The sequence below is a fragment of the Nanorana parkeri genome, unplaced genomic scaffold (genome assembly GCF_000935625.1).
Source record: "Nanorana parkeri isolate BGI_ZX_2015 unplaced genomic scaffold, ASM93562v1 scaffold210, whole genome shotgun sequence".
NCBI classification, from domain to species: domain Eukaryota; kingdom Metazoa; phylum Chordata; class Amphibia; order Anura; family Dicroglossidae; genus Nanorana; species Nanorana parkeri.
This window is the reverse complement of record NW_017306478.1, coordinates 1,072,665-1,089,678: the sequence shown is the minus strand read 5'-3', so window position 1 is coordinate 1,089,678 and position 17,014 is coordinate 1,072,665. Positions and strand designations below refer to the sequence as shown.

Genomic DNA, 17,014 nt, shown 5'->3' with positions numbered 1-17,014 from the left:
TACTGTAGACGTTCCAGGTTACCAGGTTCCTCTTGCCTTTCATGTGAAATGTGACTCTCTCTACGACCAGTTGTTTGCGATGGGACTTTTCCAAACCGCATGCATCCTGTCCCTAGAGTATGAGCTGCTCTCTCTGCCAGACCTTTCTCAACCCAGTATTGGGCCGTGTGATTACACGCAGCAGCCTGTCCTTCTCTATGGGAGTACGACGCCATATGCTCACCCGAACTGCACGTCCGTGCGGGTGTCCGTATTTGTACGCTGACAGGATGGATCCTGTCTTCGTCCGAGCATGGACACCCGCACGGATGTGCAGTTTGGGTGAGCGCACGATTGCGTACTCCCATAGAGAAGGACAGGCTGCTGCGTACAATCACACGCAGCACCTGTCCTTCCCGGGAGGGGTCCCGATACGACCGTGCACGCAGCACAGGTCTGTACGGGCCAGCCGTTTCTCATGCGAATGAGGGCTTTTGATCAGGAAGTTGGCCCAGAGAAATAATTTGCAGCTAATGCTGGTGCAATTGCATATAGACAGGAAGAAAGAGGCTGGAGAATAGCAGCACTGAGAGAAAAAATAATGAAACGGGTGGGAGGAAACCGCTATTGCAAGATAAATATCATCCGGTTAGGGCTTACATCTAGTTTAAGCACCTTTTTAGGGTGCGTTTCCCAGGTGAGTAGCCAGGTGATCATCAGTAGAAAGGACGATCCTGCTCTGTGTTCATGGCAGCCCTCAGCCCTCTAAAGGAATTTCGTAGAAATGAATGTAGTGAATGTTGCGAATGACATCGTAATGCTGGCAATAATAGTGAATGGTCATTAGTCAGCGCTGCCATGTGACTGTGCTGATCAATGAGAATCTCATCCCGGAAGAAAGAAGAGATGTCTGCTTGCTATTGCCATCATTATGACGCTACACAGTCTCCAGGGCTGTCGGTCCATTACTCTAGCTAGCGGGTAGTTTTCATCTAAGCAGCATGGGCCAGGTGGGGGGATGTGGGGTCCTGGTGGGAAGGGTGTTGTGAGTTCACTTAAATTTTTATGAAAAGGGGAACTAACCTTTAAATTCTACACAAAAGTCGCAATGATGGAAAAAGCATTGAAATGCATGGAAGGTACACCGCTTACCCACGTAGGACACTCCGGTCCATTTTTATCATAGATCTGGTGATCTGAGAACTCCTTCATATGATGAAATAAGGGCGTTCCAAAACACACCCACTGCAGGCTCCTTGTCCTACATACAGAGACCACGGGGTATTAGAGTGTCAGAACTAATGAGCTTTTACCAATCCGGTCCATTTAAACATTCCTTGGAAGTTTGGATGTGATTGGTGACAAATCACACAGAAAGATAGGAAGATGTGTAAGAAGAACTCAGGAAGTAAACCCTTCCGTGCCATTGTGTGAGGAGCACTCTGGACAGTCTGCTGTCTTCTTACATGTAATTTAGATTTATAGTAAAATAAAAACAGTGGTCTGCACTGTGCTTAAAGTAGTATTAAACTCTCAAACTTTTTTCCTTAATGAATCCAGGTCAAACACATATACAGGTGAAACTCGAATAATTAGAATATCGTGCAAAAGTAATTGCAGTAAGTGCTGCAAAAGGGGCCCAAACCAAGTACTGAGTACATATGCATGCTTGTACTTTTCAGAGGTCCGATATTGTTCTATGTACAATCCTTGTTTTATTGATTGCATGTAATAATCTACTTTTTTGAGGTTGTGGATTTGGGGTTCTTGGGGTTTTCATGAGCTGTAAGCCATAATCATCACAATGATGACAAATCACGGCTTGAACTATCTTGCTTTGCATGTAATGAGTCTATCTCATATATTAGTTTCACCTTTTAAGTTGCATTAGTGAAATAAATGAACTTTGCACAATATTCTAATTATTCGAGTTTCACCTGTACATCGCCCAGCAAAGCATTGCTTTACATTTTTACGCAAACACTTAGAATTATCATGTCTCTGAACAGCTGCTTTCAAGCCTCTGAGCTCCGCTTTCCTGAACATCCTGTCCTGTACAAGCTCACAAGGGACAGAGTAGACTCCAGCAACTGTTCATCTACTAGCTTGGAGGAGAGGAGGCCAGGGGGTAGGGGAGTATTTCGATTTTCTGTGTGTTTGTGGAGACGCACACAGCTTACTAGCACACACAAGGGTGACTGCATGGCACTCTACCAAAGGAGTCACTCTAAAACAGGAAGTCAGGACCAGTGCTCAGGGGATCAGCTGATTCTGCAGGAAACCTAAAATGTTTAAACATCAAGTAGCAACATCCATTGTAAGTGATTTTCATCATTATTTGAAATAGTTGAAAATCCTTTTGACTTTAATATCACTTTAGTTTTGATGACTTGCACAGAAATTCAGTTGAGGATGTTCTGGGTGCCATTTTGTTCTATTTTTTGGATATTTTTGTATACAGATAACACAAGGCATCTGGGAAATCTGAATTATTGGGAGGGACCAGAAGAAAGAGAAAAGGTTCAAAACAAAATGAGGAATCGTGCATCAGTGTTTGTTTAAAGTAGATATAAACCCAATCAGTAAAGTTTCATCTTTAACATGTTAAAATCTTTTCAGTCATTTTTAATAGTTTTTAATCTGTAGCTTTCAGTAAAATACTATCTGGTTGTCCTGCTATAGGGGTCCTTGTTCAAGCACTTCCTGTGATAGGGTGACAAGGTTCTGTCCCTGCCTCCCAATGGTTTATCTGTAACAGAGAAAATGAAAAATAAAAATAACACAACTATAAAATATGACTACAGGTGAGTTTGGGCCTTAAAGTGTATCTAAAGCCAAAAGCAAACAATGGAAAATATGGCAGCTTACCAGATCTTAAATGTGGTTGCTGCATTTGTTTTATTTTTAACACTTTTTCCCCCCCTTTATATTCTCCTGGTGATCCGGCCAGTAATTCTGTTATTTTTCAACTTAACAGGCGAACCTGTCCAGAAAAAATGGCAGATAGACGGTTGAGACAAACAATTTAACATTGACAGGGGTCCTTTCAGTGGTCAGCCTTTATACATTTATGTAAACCCTTTATCCCAAAAGCAAAACAAAAAACAGTTGCTGTAACTGCTTAAAAAGTGTTCGCTGGTGTTCAGTTTTAATTTGTTAATCGTGTCCATCTAAACCTGCTAGTCTATCCAAACAACACTTCCCACAGGGTGACAATGCTTCTGTCCAAGCGTGGCTCTGTTGCCTTTCCATAGAGTGGAGCCTCCCCAAGACAGGAAGTGGTTTAGTGGTCTGATCACCAGGTAAACATAAAGGAAAAAAACATAAAAAAGGAAAACGAATGAAGCCACCACATCTGAGAACTGGTAAGCTGCAATATATTCAACTTTTCTTTTTGCGTTTAGATACGTTTTACAGCAAACCTGTCATTTGGGTAACCATGAAGCAGAGACCTAGAGGTAGTTTCCAGTGTGGCTCGGGAACCCCTAATCCTGGAATCTTTGTATGCCATGCCATGGCATGCTCCAGCTCAGAAATTCAAACTTTGCCAAGCCCCTTCCCAGAGAATAGAGGTGAACAGGGGTGTGGCACAGGTCTAAAATGTCAGTGTTTGCATACAGATTGCCCCAGAGTCAAGGCTTCCAGGGTGCTGTGGTGCCTGCTTTTTGGTTCTCATATCACATTGATACCTTTAATGAGTCCAGCTTGTTCTTTGCTTTCTGCTGTACTAGTTGAAAGGTTAAAGGAGGACTATGGGGCAACCTTTTTTTTTTTGCCCATAGTTCTCCTCAGGGTCATGGGAGGACATATTCTGTGTCCTCCGGTGAACCAAAACTCAGTATATAGCAGGCTATTGTCCGCTATTTGCTGAGAGCGCCACAGCCGGGACGTATCCTGGCTGATTGACAGCTGGCTCTACCTCTCTAGAGGCAATGCCAGCTGTGCCCGCCCCCTCCCCTCCGTTCCTCCAGTCAGCGCTGGAGGAGCGGGGAAGGGGGGGAATCCCTACGGGGAGTGGTGACTGACAGTCACCGCTCTTTGCAAGCAGAGGATTGGGAAGGCAGCGGTATGTGTTCGTTTACTTCCCGATCAATAGAGCCAACCTGTGACAGCTTCCTTGTCACAGGTCAAATTAAATTATGAGGATGAGTGTTTTTCACTCACACCATAACTCTCCTTTAAGTGAACTAACTGCATGGGAGTGCATGCTGCTTCTCAAAGCTAGGAACTGAAAGTGTTCAGATTTAAAAAGAACCTGCAGGAAAGGAAATCTGTCAGCTGCCACTGGTGAGTCACTGCTTATGGGAGCCACTGACCTGGACCAAGCATTGAGACACTGTCTGCATAAATACCTGATCTTCTGTCCTGCATGTTTATTCCTGGTCAGTGGGCTCAGGGTGTTGAATCCAGGATCAGGTTGGAAAAAAAAACAAGGCAGCAGTGGCAACTTCTTTATTTATATTGTCACAGATTATCTTTAAAATGAACCTTTCCTTTGCCTATTCAGGGCAAAGTAATGGATTCTGTGCATACAAGACCACCTGCACTTCTGGCACATCTACCACACGCAGGAGCCCCAAAAAATCCCAGTATAACCTTTAGGTTGGGTCTGAATGGGAGCTTGCACTGAGCTAATGACCCTTCCCATGTGACAGCCCTTAGGCCTTGCTATTGGCCACATTATGGAAGAAAGGGGAGTGAAAGACATTTTCACTTTTACCCAGAAGGACTGGGCTTTTCTTGGGCCTCCAGTAGCATACGCATAGCAGGGGGAGCTCATGGTAGATAAGTACCAATGGAGGGTCTTCATTGAACCTCTTCCTCTGTCTTGAATGGGCCAGTTAGCAGTTTCTAAAGCATTGCAGACACAAGAACCTCTTTCATTGTTCAAAATAACTTGATTGGATTACTCAAAGCAAACTCTCCCTCTTTTCTTTCCTTCTCCCCCTTTCCCGCTGTCTCTCTTTCCCTCTCGCCCCTCCTTGTCTTTTCAGTTCCTCCTGCCGCCACTTGCGGAGATATTTGTATGTGCTGGACAAACTGTACTTTCCTCACTCACACTGCTCCACGCTTCAGCACTGCTTCACCAGTCTCAGTGACAATGGGGAGGAGTTCTTGTCTCTAACGTGCTCTCATATACTGCGATCCTATGCCTCCAGGTTATTAATCTCTCATGGCTGTCTGCATGCTGCATGCCACCGTGTTGGTTGTCCATATGAGCACTTGTGTAACCGATGGCTGTCTATGTGTCTGTATTGGTGCTTCACTGTGTACAACGAAGCAGAATTATGTGAATGGTGCACTACTGTCAAACATGAACGTTTTGAGTATAAACTGACACAGGCCTCTTATTTCCTTGCTGATTTTAGAAATTCCTATATGGCTGCTAGTTCCCTAATTCCAGAACCGCCCTTTGCACTTTTCTCTTAACTATCATGAAGTAAGAGGATACAGTCCCCCCTAGTAGCACTGTAAAAACCCTCCTGGCTCATAATGCTCTGACTTATATAAAACAGAACTTTAAAGTAAGATTGAGTGGCCTTTTGGATGCATGCTAGCCATAGTTGGGCAGATGTTAACCCAAGATCAATCTTAAAAGGCAACTTCCCTTTTCATAAAACATTATAATTGTTACACATGCCATTTTGTAATTTAATGTTCTTAAAAAGGACCTTTTACATTTAAAATTACAGGAGCTATTATTATCTGGAACTGTATATAAAACAATTGGCAAATATTTACCCGCGTTAGACGTAACCACCCATCCTGAACATCGTGTCCCCTGCAAACAGTAAATGATTTTAAAGAACAAGGACACTTCTAGTGAAAAGTTGCAGTAGTTCACCCTCCCTAGCTCCCAAACCTAAACTGACCTCGAACCCCATACCCAGTAGCTGATTTATTTTGTTTTCTCATTTTGTCTCTCATAGTTGAGGTCTACCTATGATGCCAATTACAGGCCTCTCTCATCTTTTTAAGTGGGAGAACTTGCACAATTGGTGGCTGACTAAATACTTTTTTGCCCCACTGTATGACAGTCGTAGGCTCTTCCACTTTTTATCTAATCCTGCTCTGTCAGCTCCCACAGACTTGAATGGGATAATTCTTTGAAACTAGAGACATTGTTGGTATGGCCCCATTTAAGTCTACAGGGACTCACTGCCCATGCATGACTGGGCTTGAAGAAGGTTTCTAGCCGGACCAGGTAAAGAGCAGAGGAGGCTATGGCTGTCATTCTGAGCTAAGTAAGCATCTGAGTGAGGAGTACTAGGTTAGTTTTGGCTAGTAAGGAAAGCGTATAACATTTTCTACTAAAAGTGCTCTTGCCCTTTAAAGAAAACTAAAAAGCCTTCAAGCCCCCATAGTGGCCTATGTGTTGGATTTAACAGACTCTTCTGGGAAGGCTTTTCACAAGATTTTGAACTGTCAGGTAGTGATGAAGGAGGAGAAGACCGGGCTCACAATTGGTGGTCCAATTCATCCCAAAGGTTTTCAGTAGGGTTGAAGTTAGGGCTCTGTGCAGGCTACTAAAGAGGTCTCCACACCAAACTTATCAAACCATGTCTTTATGGAGCTATATTTGTGCACAGGCCCACAATCGTACTGGAACAGAAAAGGGCCTTCCTGAAGCTTTGCCACAAGGTTGAAATTTTTTTTTTTTTATTTGCGTGTTTTAGCATTAATAGTACCCCTCACTGGAAATGAATGAATTTGATAAATTGGAGAAAGATCCTTATACTATTGCCTATAGAAGTGATTGTGTCAAGTATCTATATAGTGTATGTACAGTATAATAGTGGGAGCATGCTTTATAGGAGTTTGCACATATGAAATGACACTGTATGTTTTCTATTGCCTACAGGGGTGATCACATCAACTCCCACCTATATCAGTTAAAGCCGTCCTGGAGGTTAAAAAATGGCAAAAGCACTAACCAGTGAAGAAGTCAGAATTGCACTTACCCATTTTTATGCTCATTTGCAGAAACTTCCGCCACTGATCCTTTTCAACTCCTCGAGTTGGACGAATAGCAGGTCCACTGGTGGTTTTCTCCTGCTGACCCATAGTTACTGCAAGACACAGTGAGGTAGGGGTCAGCAGGAAGAACCACAGTGTCTAGTGGAGGACACACTAATCCACATACTTGGAAGTGTGGCAAAGGATTGGTGTCAAGAGCTCAGCTACAGAGTGAAGTTTCAGCTAACGGGCAGGTAAATATGCTACTTTCGTCACAGATTAGTGTTTTTGGCATTTCTTAAACCCCCTTACAGGGTTTCTTTAAAGAGGAACTCCAGGAATTGTAAAGTTAACCTGTGCAGTGGGGCTACTACAGCACTGCAAGGGTTAACTGCTCGTTTTGGACTAGGGGTTAAAAAAAAGCTATACTTTCTTGATCCTCGGTCCTGTCTGGCCGCTAGACTAGTCTCCACAGCCTCTTTTCCCCTGGGCTCAGGACCAGCCCATGGCGGAAGTGGCTCGTGACCAATGCAGGTCCATTTCACTGCTGGAGCAGAGAGAGAGAGGTGAGCGCTGACCACTGACCACTGCAGGCCTGAAGATCAGATGGGTAGACCTTCTTTATTATGGAGAAAAATGAGCTGTTAGTCCTTGCAGTGCAGGGGTAGTCCCACTGCAAGGGTTAACTTTTACAATTCCTGGAGTTCCTCTTTAAAGCCTTCTGCTGAAAACAACAAATGCTGAGAATCGCCCTGGACATAAAGGGGTAGAGGAATCCTACAATGGAACCCATGCAAACATATGGAAACAAATACACACATGTTCCATGCCACATGTCATGGATTTTCTCCACAATGTCACCAAAATTCTAAACATTTCCCAGAGTTTAAATGAGTTTGTGCTTCCCTTAGGCTATCACCATCTACAGACTCGCTTTTTATGGTTCTTCTCTTGAAGAGCTGTAAAACTTTAATCTTTATTGCTTTCAATTGACTGACTATCAAATCTGCATGATCAGCCATGTTCTTTGAAGTGTGTTGTAGTAAATGTAACTGTGTAGAAGCACATCTGCCCTTGTGAATGATAGTGCTGAGTTTGCACTTACAGTTCCCCCATCCCCTGTGGCGATAAGCTCCACCCTCTCCAGGTCATGGTAAGTTTTTGTAATGTGGACATTGGAAACACAGTAGAGGGATGCAGATCTATAGCTCATCTCTGTTGCACCACTGATGACTGTGGGAACCCAAAAACTGATGAGGGTCAAAAGGCAAGTTAGGAAACTTGCCTCAAGAGGGACCTGTCTGAGATAAAGTTTTCATCTTGGCATGCTATGTAGGAATCTGACTTTGAACTGGAATTTCAGGACAGACCGCATTTGCAACACATTGACATATAGGACGGTGCCATACAAAACTAAATTCATGCAAAGAAAATAATGTGCTTCCCTGGTGGTGACCAGTGGTAACTAGAGGTTGTCTCAAAGTGCCACCCAAATAAGGTGGGAAGCCATTCTAAGTTAAATTAATTCCCTGAACATGTGGTCAATGCTGGACGATGTGCTGGCCTTTTTAGGTGCGTACCATTTACAAACCTGCCCCACACATTCTCTTTTAAGGCAGATCTAACTTCTTAAGCTGGCAATGCACATGACAAGTTTCTGTTAATTTTACCCACTTTTCATCCCCCGGGAATGACTAATAACATTATTTGTAACAATAGCCAAATATTGCCATAAACTGCCATAAATAAGAAATCATCCACCAGAATTTGGGCAATTGTAAAGTTGAAGCTGGGCAATATATTGACAGTTTATTGAAAAATTTACAATCAGATTGTTCCACCAAATTCAATTGGGACAAGTTCTGTCCGGAGTCCTTGTGGTTGAATAATACCACCATTTTATGTCTTCTAATGTTTTGCAATGGAACAGCAAGTTCACTCCACCAAATTCCCATATAGATGGCCCTCTTTAACAGGCAGGAGCCAATTAACCTACCAGCATGCATCCGTGTGTCAGCACAGCTGTTTATAGTCTCCACTGGGGGCACATGTGAGCCAATTAACCTGGAGCACAATTGGGAAACAGTTGTCATCCCAAAACAAAAAGAGACTGAACAAGGACCTTCATTGTAGGATCACCAGGTATTCTTTTAATGAAAGCTGCAGATTGAAGAAGCCTTTAAATGACTTTTGAAAAGACATTAAAGGAGTTGTGAAGTCCCAGCGTATCCTCTCCTGTTATAACATCAGCATTGTAATAGGAATACATAGTAGAGTTGTTTCTGATATTGCAAGCAAAGCTTACTTGAAAAATTATCTTTCATATAATGAGTGCTGCCTTCCGTCTGCCCATCACTTCCAACAACTTCCTGGATTCCCAGTGTGCTTTGCGTCACTTTCCCTGCTGCTTGATGTGATGCAATCTCCATTTCTCAAGACTGCATATCCCATCATGCATTGCTTCCAGCAAGCAATGATAATGTTACATTGTTCAGACATCGACTTAGCTTCTCTGAGCTCAGCTGTGCAAGACAGTGCAAGAGATTGATGCCAGATCTAAATATAGTAAACTCTCTGTTATCCGGTATTCAACTAACCAAAACTCTCATCTAAAAAGGAAACAAAATCCCCTGTGTACTCACTGTTTTGCTGATTTGCGGCATATATTATCCTGGAAACGATTGTGTGCCTATTTGTCCTAATTTGCTTTTGATTACTGCATTTCAATATTAATATGCAGTCAATACAGAGTTTAAGTTATGGTTTTGTATAGTATGGGGTATGGCATTAGTTAGACCTAGGGATGTTCAGATACCAAGTACTGTACTCGGTACAAGTACAGATACTTTTCCAGCTCCAAGACTAGACTAGAGAAAAATTCAAAAGTTAGGAGGCCGCTGTCATTTGTAAGGAGCACGCGGAGCTCCTGGGACTTGTAAATCCCTGTTTTAATGCATTATTTTTTTAAATAAATATATAAGTGATGCACCGATATAATTTTTCCAAGTAGAAGTACTAATACTTGTCCTCACAGAAACAAGTGCTGATACATTTTTGTTTGTCATGTGACAGTTTTTCTCAAACAATACAGACCAATGATTTCAGGACAATGATGGAGCGCCAGAGCCAGGTCCCAGCGTCAACCCTGGTAGTTCTCATGAAAATGCCAAGTATCGGCACTGGTATCTGAACTGGTATATGGACATCCTTAGTTAGACCTTTTTTTATTAGTAACTCTTAAGCAACATTTATCCGGAATCTACCTGTCCCTATGGATGCCGGATAACGGGGAGTTTACTGTACATCTAAAGATGTATTCATGAATACCAAACTACCTTAATTTTGTCTTTTATGTCTTCCTGGAGTTCAGCTCCTTTTATTTGCTTTGGTATGGAATCCATTTCTAGCTTTGGCTTGGCCGTAGTGGGGCGTTTTGTTGGGGAACGGGTTAAGGAGCCTACTGCCAGTTCTACTGCGAAGAGAAAGGGAAAAAATCGCATGACAGAAACAATGGAGAGAGTCCAAACTGAAGAGAGGGGAAACGCAGCTTAGCGGGGGATACTGCACAAAACAGACCACACAGTGAAACCTAAGTGAAACCATCTTCCCCGGCTGTAAGGGAGAGAAAGGATGCAATTACAGACAAGAGCATCATGTTTAATTTGTGTGAAAGGCTTTATTATACAAGACCCGAGAAGATTTCCCCCCAAAGGATCTGCCGTAGGTGGGATTCAACATTCACAGGAAACAGGATGAAAAGAGAAGAGATCCATTCCGAGGGATTTTTACGCCTCAACTCTTCCAAGAAAACCAAAAAGCAGCTCCGAACCACAGGAAAATCCCCTAAGAGCTGGGCTTACAAATGCGATCTGAATTCTTGTTTTTGCAGAGTGTTTGTTGGTGTGACTAACTCATAGCACAAATAATGAAGCATTCTTGAACGGAACGGACTCTGAGTCCAACCCAGGCAGCCAATTAAAGATGAGACAAAACCCTCAGGACATTGTTAAACTTAGCAAACCCTGTCCATGCCAAGTCCAGACAGAGGGAGGCTTTTCTTGCCACCTACTCGGGCTAGTTTAAAGGAGAGTTGCTAGAGAACATCCAAAAACATCCTTTAGTTCAATAATGCGCTCCTTTGGAAAAAAATCCATGAAATAATATTTTCAGTTCAGCAACTGTAATTACTGGAAACAACAACCTCTGCTGACGGCGAATAGTTTTTAAAGTATATTGAGAGGAGAAGAGTTGCAAAGTAAAAGTGGAGATCAGAAAGTAGAGAGATTAGCACACACTTGGATAGCAGACATAACAGGTTTTTTGTCTTACCTGTCAAATCTGTTTCTTGGAGTACATCACAGGACACAGGGAGTGAATCCTTATATTATTGGGTTATGTAGCTGCCTTTAGGTGATTGGACTGACGGTAGTTGCACATCACAGGACACAGGGAGTGAATCCTTTTATTATTGGGATATGAAGCTGTCTTTAGGTGATTGGACTGACGGTAGTTGCACATCACAGGACACAAGGAGTGAATCCTTATATTATTGGGATATGAAACTGCCTTTAGGTGATTGGACTGACCGTAGTTGCACAACACATCCATTGAAGAATTAGCTCCCTTGCCCTGTATCAAATCCGTTTTTTGGAGTACATCACTGGACACAGAGATTTAATTACTCAACAGATGGGTTATGCATCTACCCCCAGTCGAGTCACCTGAAGACAGCTCCATAACCCACTAGTATAAGGATTAACTCCTCGTGTCCTGTGATGCGTGTTCAAGAACGTAAGTGTTCAAGACCCTTATAGAAACATAGATTTTTAAGTTTCAATCTTGGTCAGTTGCCACGTAGGACTTTCCAAATGATATCATTTTAGATTTTAACACATTTGCTGAAGATGTTTGCAGAAGTAACACGTATAACAAGTTCAAGAGGCGTTTGTTTCTGTTATTTTGGGAAAGTTGACCACAGGCCATATTCTGAAATGTCTCGCAGTTCAAAATTAAGAGACAACACATCTCTCTACAGACTGCACAACAACACATTTCAAGGACATTCTAACAATACATTCCAAGGACTGCTCGAATAACTTCTTTGTGCAAAGTATTTTATAGCAAACAAATCTGATATATTAAGAACCTAACATTAGCATAAAGGCACTTAAAGTGACAAATAAGGAGTTAAATCTTAAAAATGCATTCAAGTACCCTAATTATCAACAAAAATGTATTTTATTTGTGTATCCCTCAGCTGTAGATCCTCAAATCATCTCTGAATTGGTGCTGACACTGTCCTTCCTTATGGAGGGTGGCTACTTTTGTTCCCCATGGTCCCTGTGTGTGTTGTAAAGTAGTCACCGCTCCAAGCTCGCTCCCGTGATGGACTACAATCCCAATACAAATTAGTAAACTAAACATGAGATTGTAGTCCATAACAGGAACAAGCTTGGAGCGGTGACTAGTTTACAACACACACTGGGTTTGTCTTCAATCTTCAAAATGGTGCTTTCTCTAAAATCATGTTAATGTTTAGGAAGTTTCCTACTTAATGTTTTCCTCTGCAGTTCTCATTTCAAAGCATCGAAACAGGAACAGAAAAGAATTTGCTGCAACTCAATTACACTTCAGCCATATTTTGCAGAACTCAAAGCCCCAGCATGCTCTTGCAGCCATTTTGGACCTTTCCCCCCCCCTAACAACCAATCAGCTTCTCTTAGATCAGAATATGATTGGGAGAAGCTGATTTGTAGCACTGCCAATTAATTCTTCAATAAGGCACTTCTTTCTCTGGTTTCAGAGACCACCGTTTCCCCAGGCCTGGGGATGAATGGGTGCTCTGTGCCTTTCACATTATGTACTGTGCTAACAATGTACTTGTTTAAACTCGATGGCTAAATTATAGCAGCAGGGATCCTAAGAGATGTTCTGTGTGACCTGTCTGAACATGGCTGCTGCCACTTTACAGTCATTATCATGTCACAGAAGTTGATGTGGCCAAAGGAGGCCCCTCTCTAAGCGAGTGTCTGAGTGGCTGAGTAGGCGGGAGGTGGGGGGAGAGCTATACAGTGCAGTCACTTTCTCTCTCTCTCTCTCTCTCATATTTAAGAGCTGACATCGGCAAGGTGAGCCATCTGTGCACTTCCTAAGTCCTCCTCTGTGCCTGCCAGGTACGTTTTGTCACTTGGACAGGTTAATCCGGCCCAGCTTTCTTCCAGGGGCCTCTTAACGAAGGAAAACTTGTTGCTGGAAAGATCTTAAAATGAAGACATTTTGGAAGAAGCCCCATATGCAGCACTGTGCATATGGTATTTAGAAAGCAACTCCGAGGCAACAAATTGTTAAAGCAAGACATATTACAGTTGTGCTAATATTAGAAAATATGCTTTTGTCTCATCTACAGGTGCCTGTAATTGCACTGAGCAATCCTCTCCTGTTTATAATCCCCATGCCAACCCCAGTAGACATCACCTGATCAAGCCTTCTCAGGGCAAAGTGATCAGATCGAAGAATGAGAATTCTATTGTTTTCTTCCAAGATGGCCTATGTCCAAATCTTCTTCCTTCCCTCTGCCACTGGCCAAGCATTCAAGATCTTTCCTATCCTAGATCTTTCTCTTGTTGGCTGGCTCATGCACTTACAGCCAGTCACCAACTGATGTCTTTAGCTAGACTTTTCACTGTGCCCATCACTAGAATTTCACACTCTTGTTATTCAGTTCTTTCCTGGAGTCACTCCTTCTTTGAGAACTGTAGAGTGTGGCCCTTGAAACCAGGGAACACACGTTCTAGTTTTTCCAGCCATCATTATAAAAATCCTTTAGGACATCCAGTGAAAGAACAAAATCAGGGAAAAATTGTTTTTATCATTAGCTATAGCAGCACCATAGACATGTAAATGCAGGCGGCAGATGTTATCATGGGTAACCTACCTGGCATAAACCCAGACTTTTTGGGGTGAATAAGAGTTGAGATAACCTAAGATAAACGAGAGGTTAGAACCTTGACAAGTAATTTTATATCAATGTTGAGCAGGGAGATGGCGATGAGAACTGCAGTTCAGGGGAATTAATACCATAAGAGCCTCTGTCATAGACTTAGGCAAATGGCCAGAATGGAGAGCCTCAGGATAAACCTCAAGTAACTTAGGGATCAAAGTATCCAAATAAGTCTTTTACCATTCTGACTGAGGACCATCCAAACCTAGGGACCTTCTAGGCAACAAAAGAATAAATAGCCGCTCTAATCTCCTCTATGATAGGTTTGCCCAGAGATAAGCATTAATCACTAGTAGGTTGAGGGTGGGAAAAGGGGTACAAAAAAGCAGCTAGTGAAGGACCTAAGAGGCCCCATCAGAATACAGATGTTCATAAAAGCTGGCAAAAACAGTATTGGAAACCACAGGGTCAGTAGTGCGAACACCATTAGACATATGAATATTAGGGATGGAGGCATCTGGAGAGTCTAGATAGGAAAGGAAAGCCAGTGACTTCCCATTCCCACTTCTGCTCAGCTGAGTGGTCTGACCTGATGCAAAAGTTTCTATTGGGTCATTTCCAGCGCATGTATTTGTAGGGCAGTGGAAAGCACTTTGAGTAGTCGAAGAGTAGGAGACTATATAGGCAGACCAAGCATCATCTACCTTCTGCCATCTACCTGACCTTGAGAAAAGGCTGCAGAGAAACAACCTAATACTGGTGGGCCTGCCTGAGAAAGTTGAAGGGGATAATGTGGCTGCTTTTTTGGAAAGTGAATTGAGTGTAGTAACTTTAGGAACAAGAGGGTGAATCGCATCCTCCATATCACTAGCTGTCCCCTCAGACTCAGCCAAACTTGGCAGGGAGGGGGAGATGGTATGTGACTGCATCAGCAGGGCTGGGGAGGGAGGCTGCAAGGCATTTGCTGGGTCCCGAAAACACAACTCGGGTGTGGAGGCTGTGGAAACATACTGGGGCAGGCCGCAATTGCCATCTTGGGCGGAGTAGGTGGCAAGGTGCATGGGGGCTGGAGGTTGTTTACTACACCATCCAATCCACAAAATCCAGGCCCCAAATACTACAGGGAGATGATCGGGGGGTATCCAGGTGTAAGGGACTCGGCATCGTACTGTCCCAGGTCAGGATTGAGCAGGAATGTGAAGGAGTCAGCAGAGCAGCTGGAGAATATGCACGCTCCAGTGTTAATTTTGACGGCAAATTTCAATCTAGTCTTCGTTTTAGTCTTTTGACTAAAATGCCATTTTAGTTTTAGTCGACTAAATCTCCAGTAGATTTTAGTCGACTCTATCGAGTGGGTTTATTTAAAATGCAATGCATGATTTAAGCAAGTCTCTAGGATTTCCTCATTATATATTCCTGGAGTAAACCTCTATTAACCTGGTATGACTTATGATTGTTGGTCCATGAGGTTTACAGAGCGTCTTTTTCTCATTAGCATCGAATGTAACATGCATCCATATATCTGCTCTTCTCTTTCTCTCTGACATTGACATGTCTGTACAGTTTGTGCAGCAAGGGTTTACAATCTGGTATCCCGCTGGGTAGATCAGTAGGTTATTATTCAGTTGCACATCTCCTTATAACGGGAAGAGCTCAGGGAACCAAAAGCCAAATGCAATAGTCACTCCCAGAATTTTCGTTTAGTTCCCAGAATTTTCGTTTAGTTTTCGTTCCATTAACTTCTCTATTACTTAGTTTTTGTTTCATTTTCGTCACTCAAAAACATGCAGATGACGGGAAAAAACTAAATTAACACTGGTCTGCTCACATCACGCTGGAGGACACGCCTCTCGTGATTTATAATAATTAGTGTGGCAGGAGCAGACCTATGGCCTAGTCTGGTCCTCCAGAGTCACATACACGAGTGGGGGAACTGAAGAGCCCACGGGAACACTTTTAATGTAAAATTTGACAGCAGCAGAAAGTTTCTGCAGTAACCAGCTAAAGCAATCTATTAAACACAGGGGCATTTGCCTTCAGCTGAGACCAAATAGTTTCCAGGCCGTTGTTGGTAAGGCAGAACTGACATGTTTATTGTCAACAGACTTATAAACAGTTATAAATAGTTGGGAATAAACAGACCACAGGGGTGTCTGATGTGGTGAAAATCCCATTCAGACACTGTTCACATTTTGTGCCTGTAATTTTCACATCACGAGAACACGTGTCGTACATTCCAACACATTTCGCATCATCTCAATCATCTAAACAGATAACAAGCATCCGGCTGGTTTTTGATGACACTGGCATTTGGGTAGCAGATTTTTTTTTTGCATTGATCACTGGGATTGGGTCACTGTGTTCTTTTAACAATTTGCGAGCATGCTGCAAAGATGTGGGACCTGGAGGCCCTGTTGGTTCTGACGACAGATGAAAGGTTCTGTGTTGTCCAGGATGCATCTGCCTTTAATTTGGACGTGAGACCCCTTAAAGGCCTGAAAGAAATAAGTCTGTTTATATTGCAGCAGAACTATAAACTTTACATCGTGACTTGTGTAATTGGAAGTTTGACCAATGACCTTGTGTCGTCTAAGCTTTACAAACTACTCACGCGTGTGTTTTATATCCTCCTGGCCTGCAGGGGGCAGCATACAAGGATAGCTGCAAACAATTAATGGAGTGCCCACACAGTGCAAAGCAACTCCGAGCACAAATTTGTCATTTAAATATATTCCTGGACAGCCATAATGATATAAATAAAAGGCATCAAATGCCTTTGCAAACCCAGATTTTTGTTACATTGCGAAAGGAGCAGTGCCATCATCACTGCATCATCATAACCTATGTTGAGAGCAGAGCTGTGAGAGGGATGCAGCAGGTCCTTCCACTGCAGGCTGTTTGCAGTAAACTACAGGAAGTTGGATACAAGACCAATCACCTTGGACAAAGAGTGTGTGTCACCGGCCGGTGTCTGTTACAGGAAATTCCTGCACAGATGCAAAGTGCATTACTTGTTTCATACTGAATTACCTGCACAAACCTGGAAGAAATACAAAAGAACCCCAAGATTCAAATAAAAATATACAGGGCTCTTGTATTTAGACTATTTGTTTATCCTGGATTTCCACTTTAATTGCC

The 17,014-nt window shown here is 42.8% G+C and overlaps 1 protein-coding gene across 2 annotated transcripts in view; it reads left to right on the top strand.

Moving 5' to 3' along the window:
* Positions 1-17,014, top strand: part of DYM (dymeclin) — a 300,965-nt gene that overhangs the window by 181,152 nt on the left and 102,799 nt on the right. The window contains exon 14 of one of the 2 annotated variants that reach the window (XM_018555736.1): positions 4,974-5,138. The exons of the other annotated variant lie outside the window; for it this stretch is intronic. Coding sequence (XP_018411238.1) covers positions 4,974-5,138 — 165 coding nt within the window. The remainder of the gene's footprint in view (positions 1-4,973; positions 5,139-17,014) is intronic. 2 annotated transcript variants of the gene reach the window in all.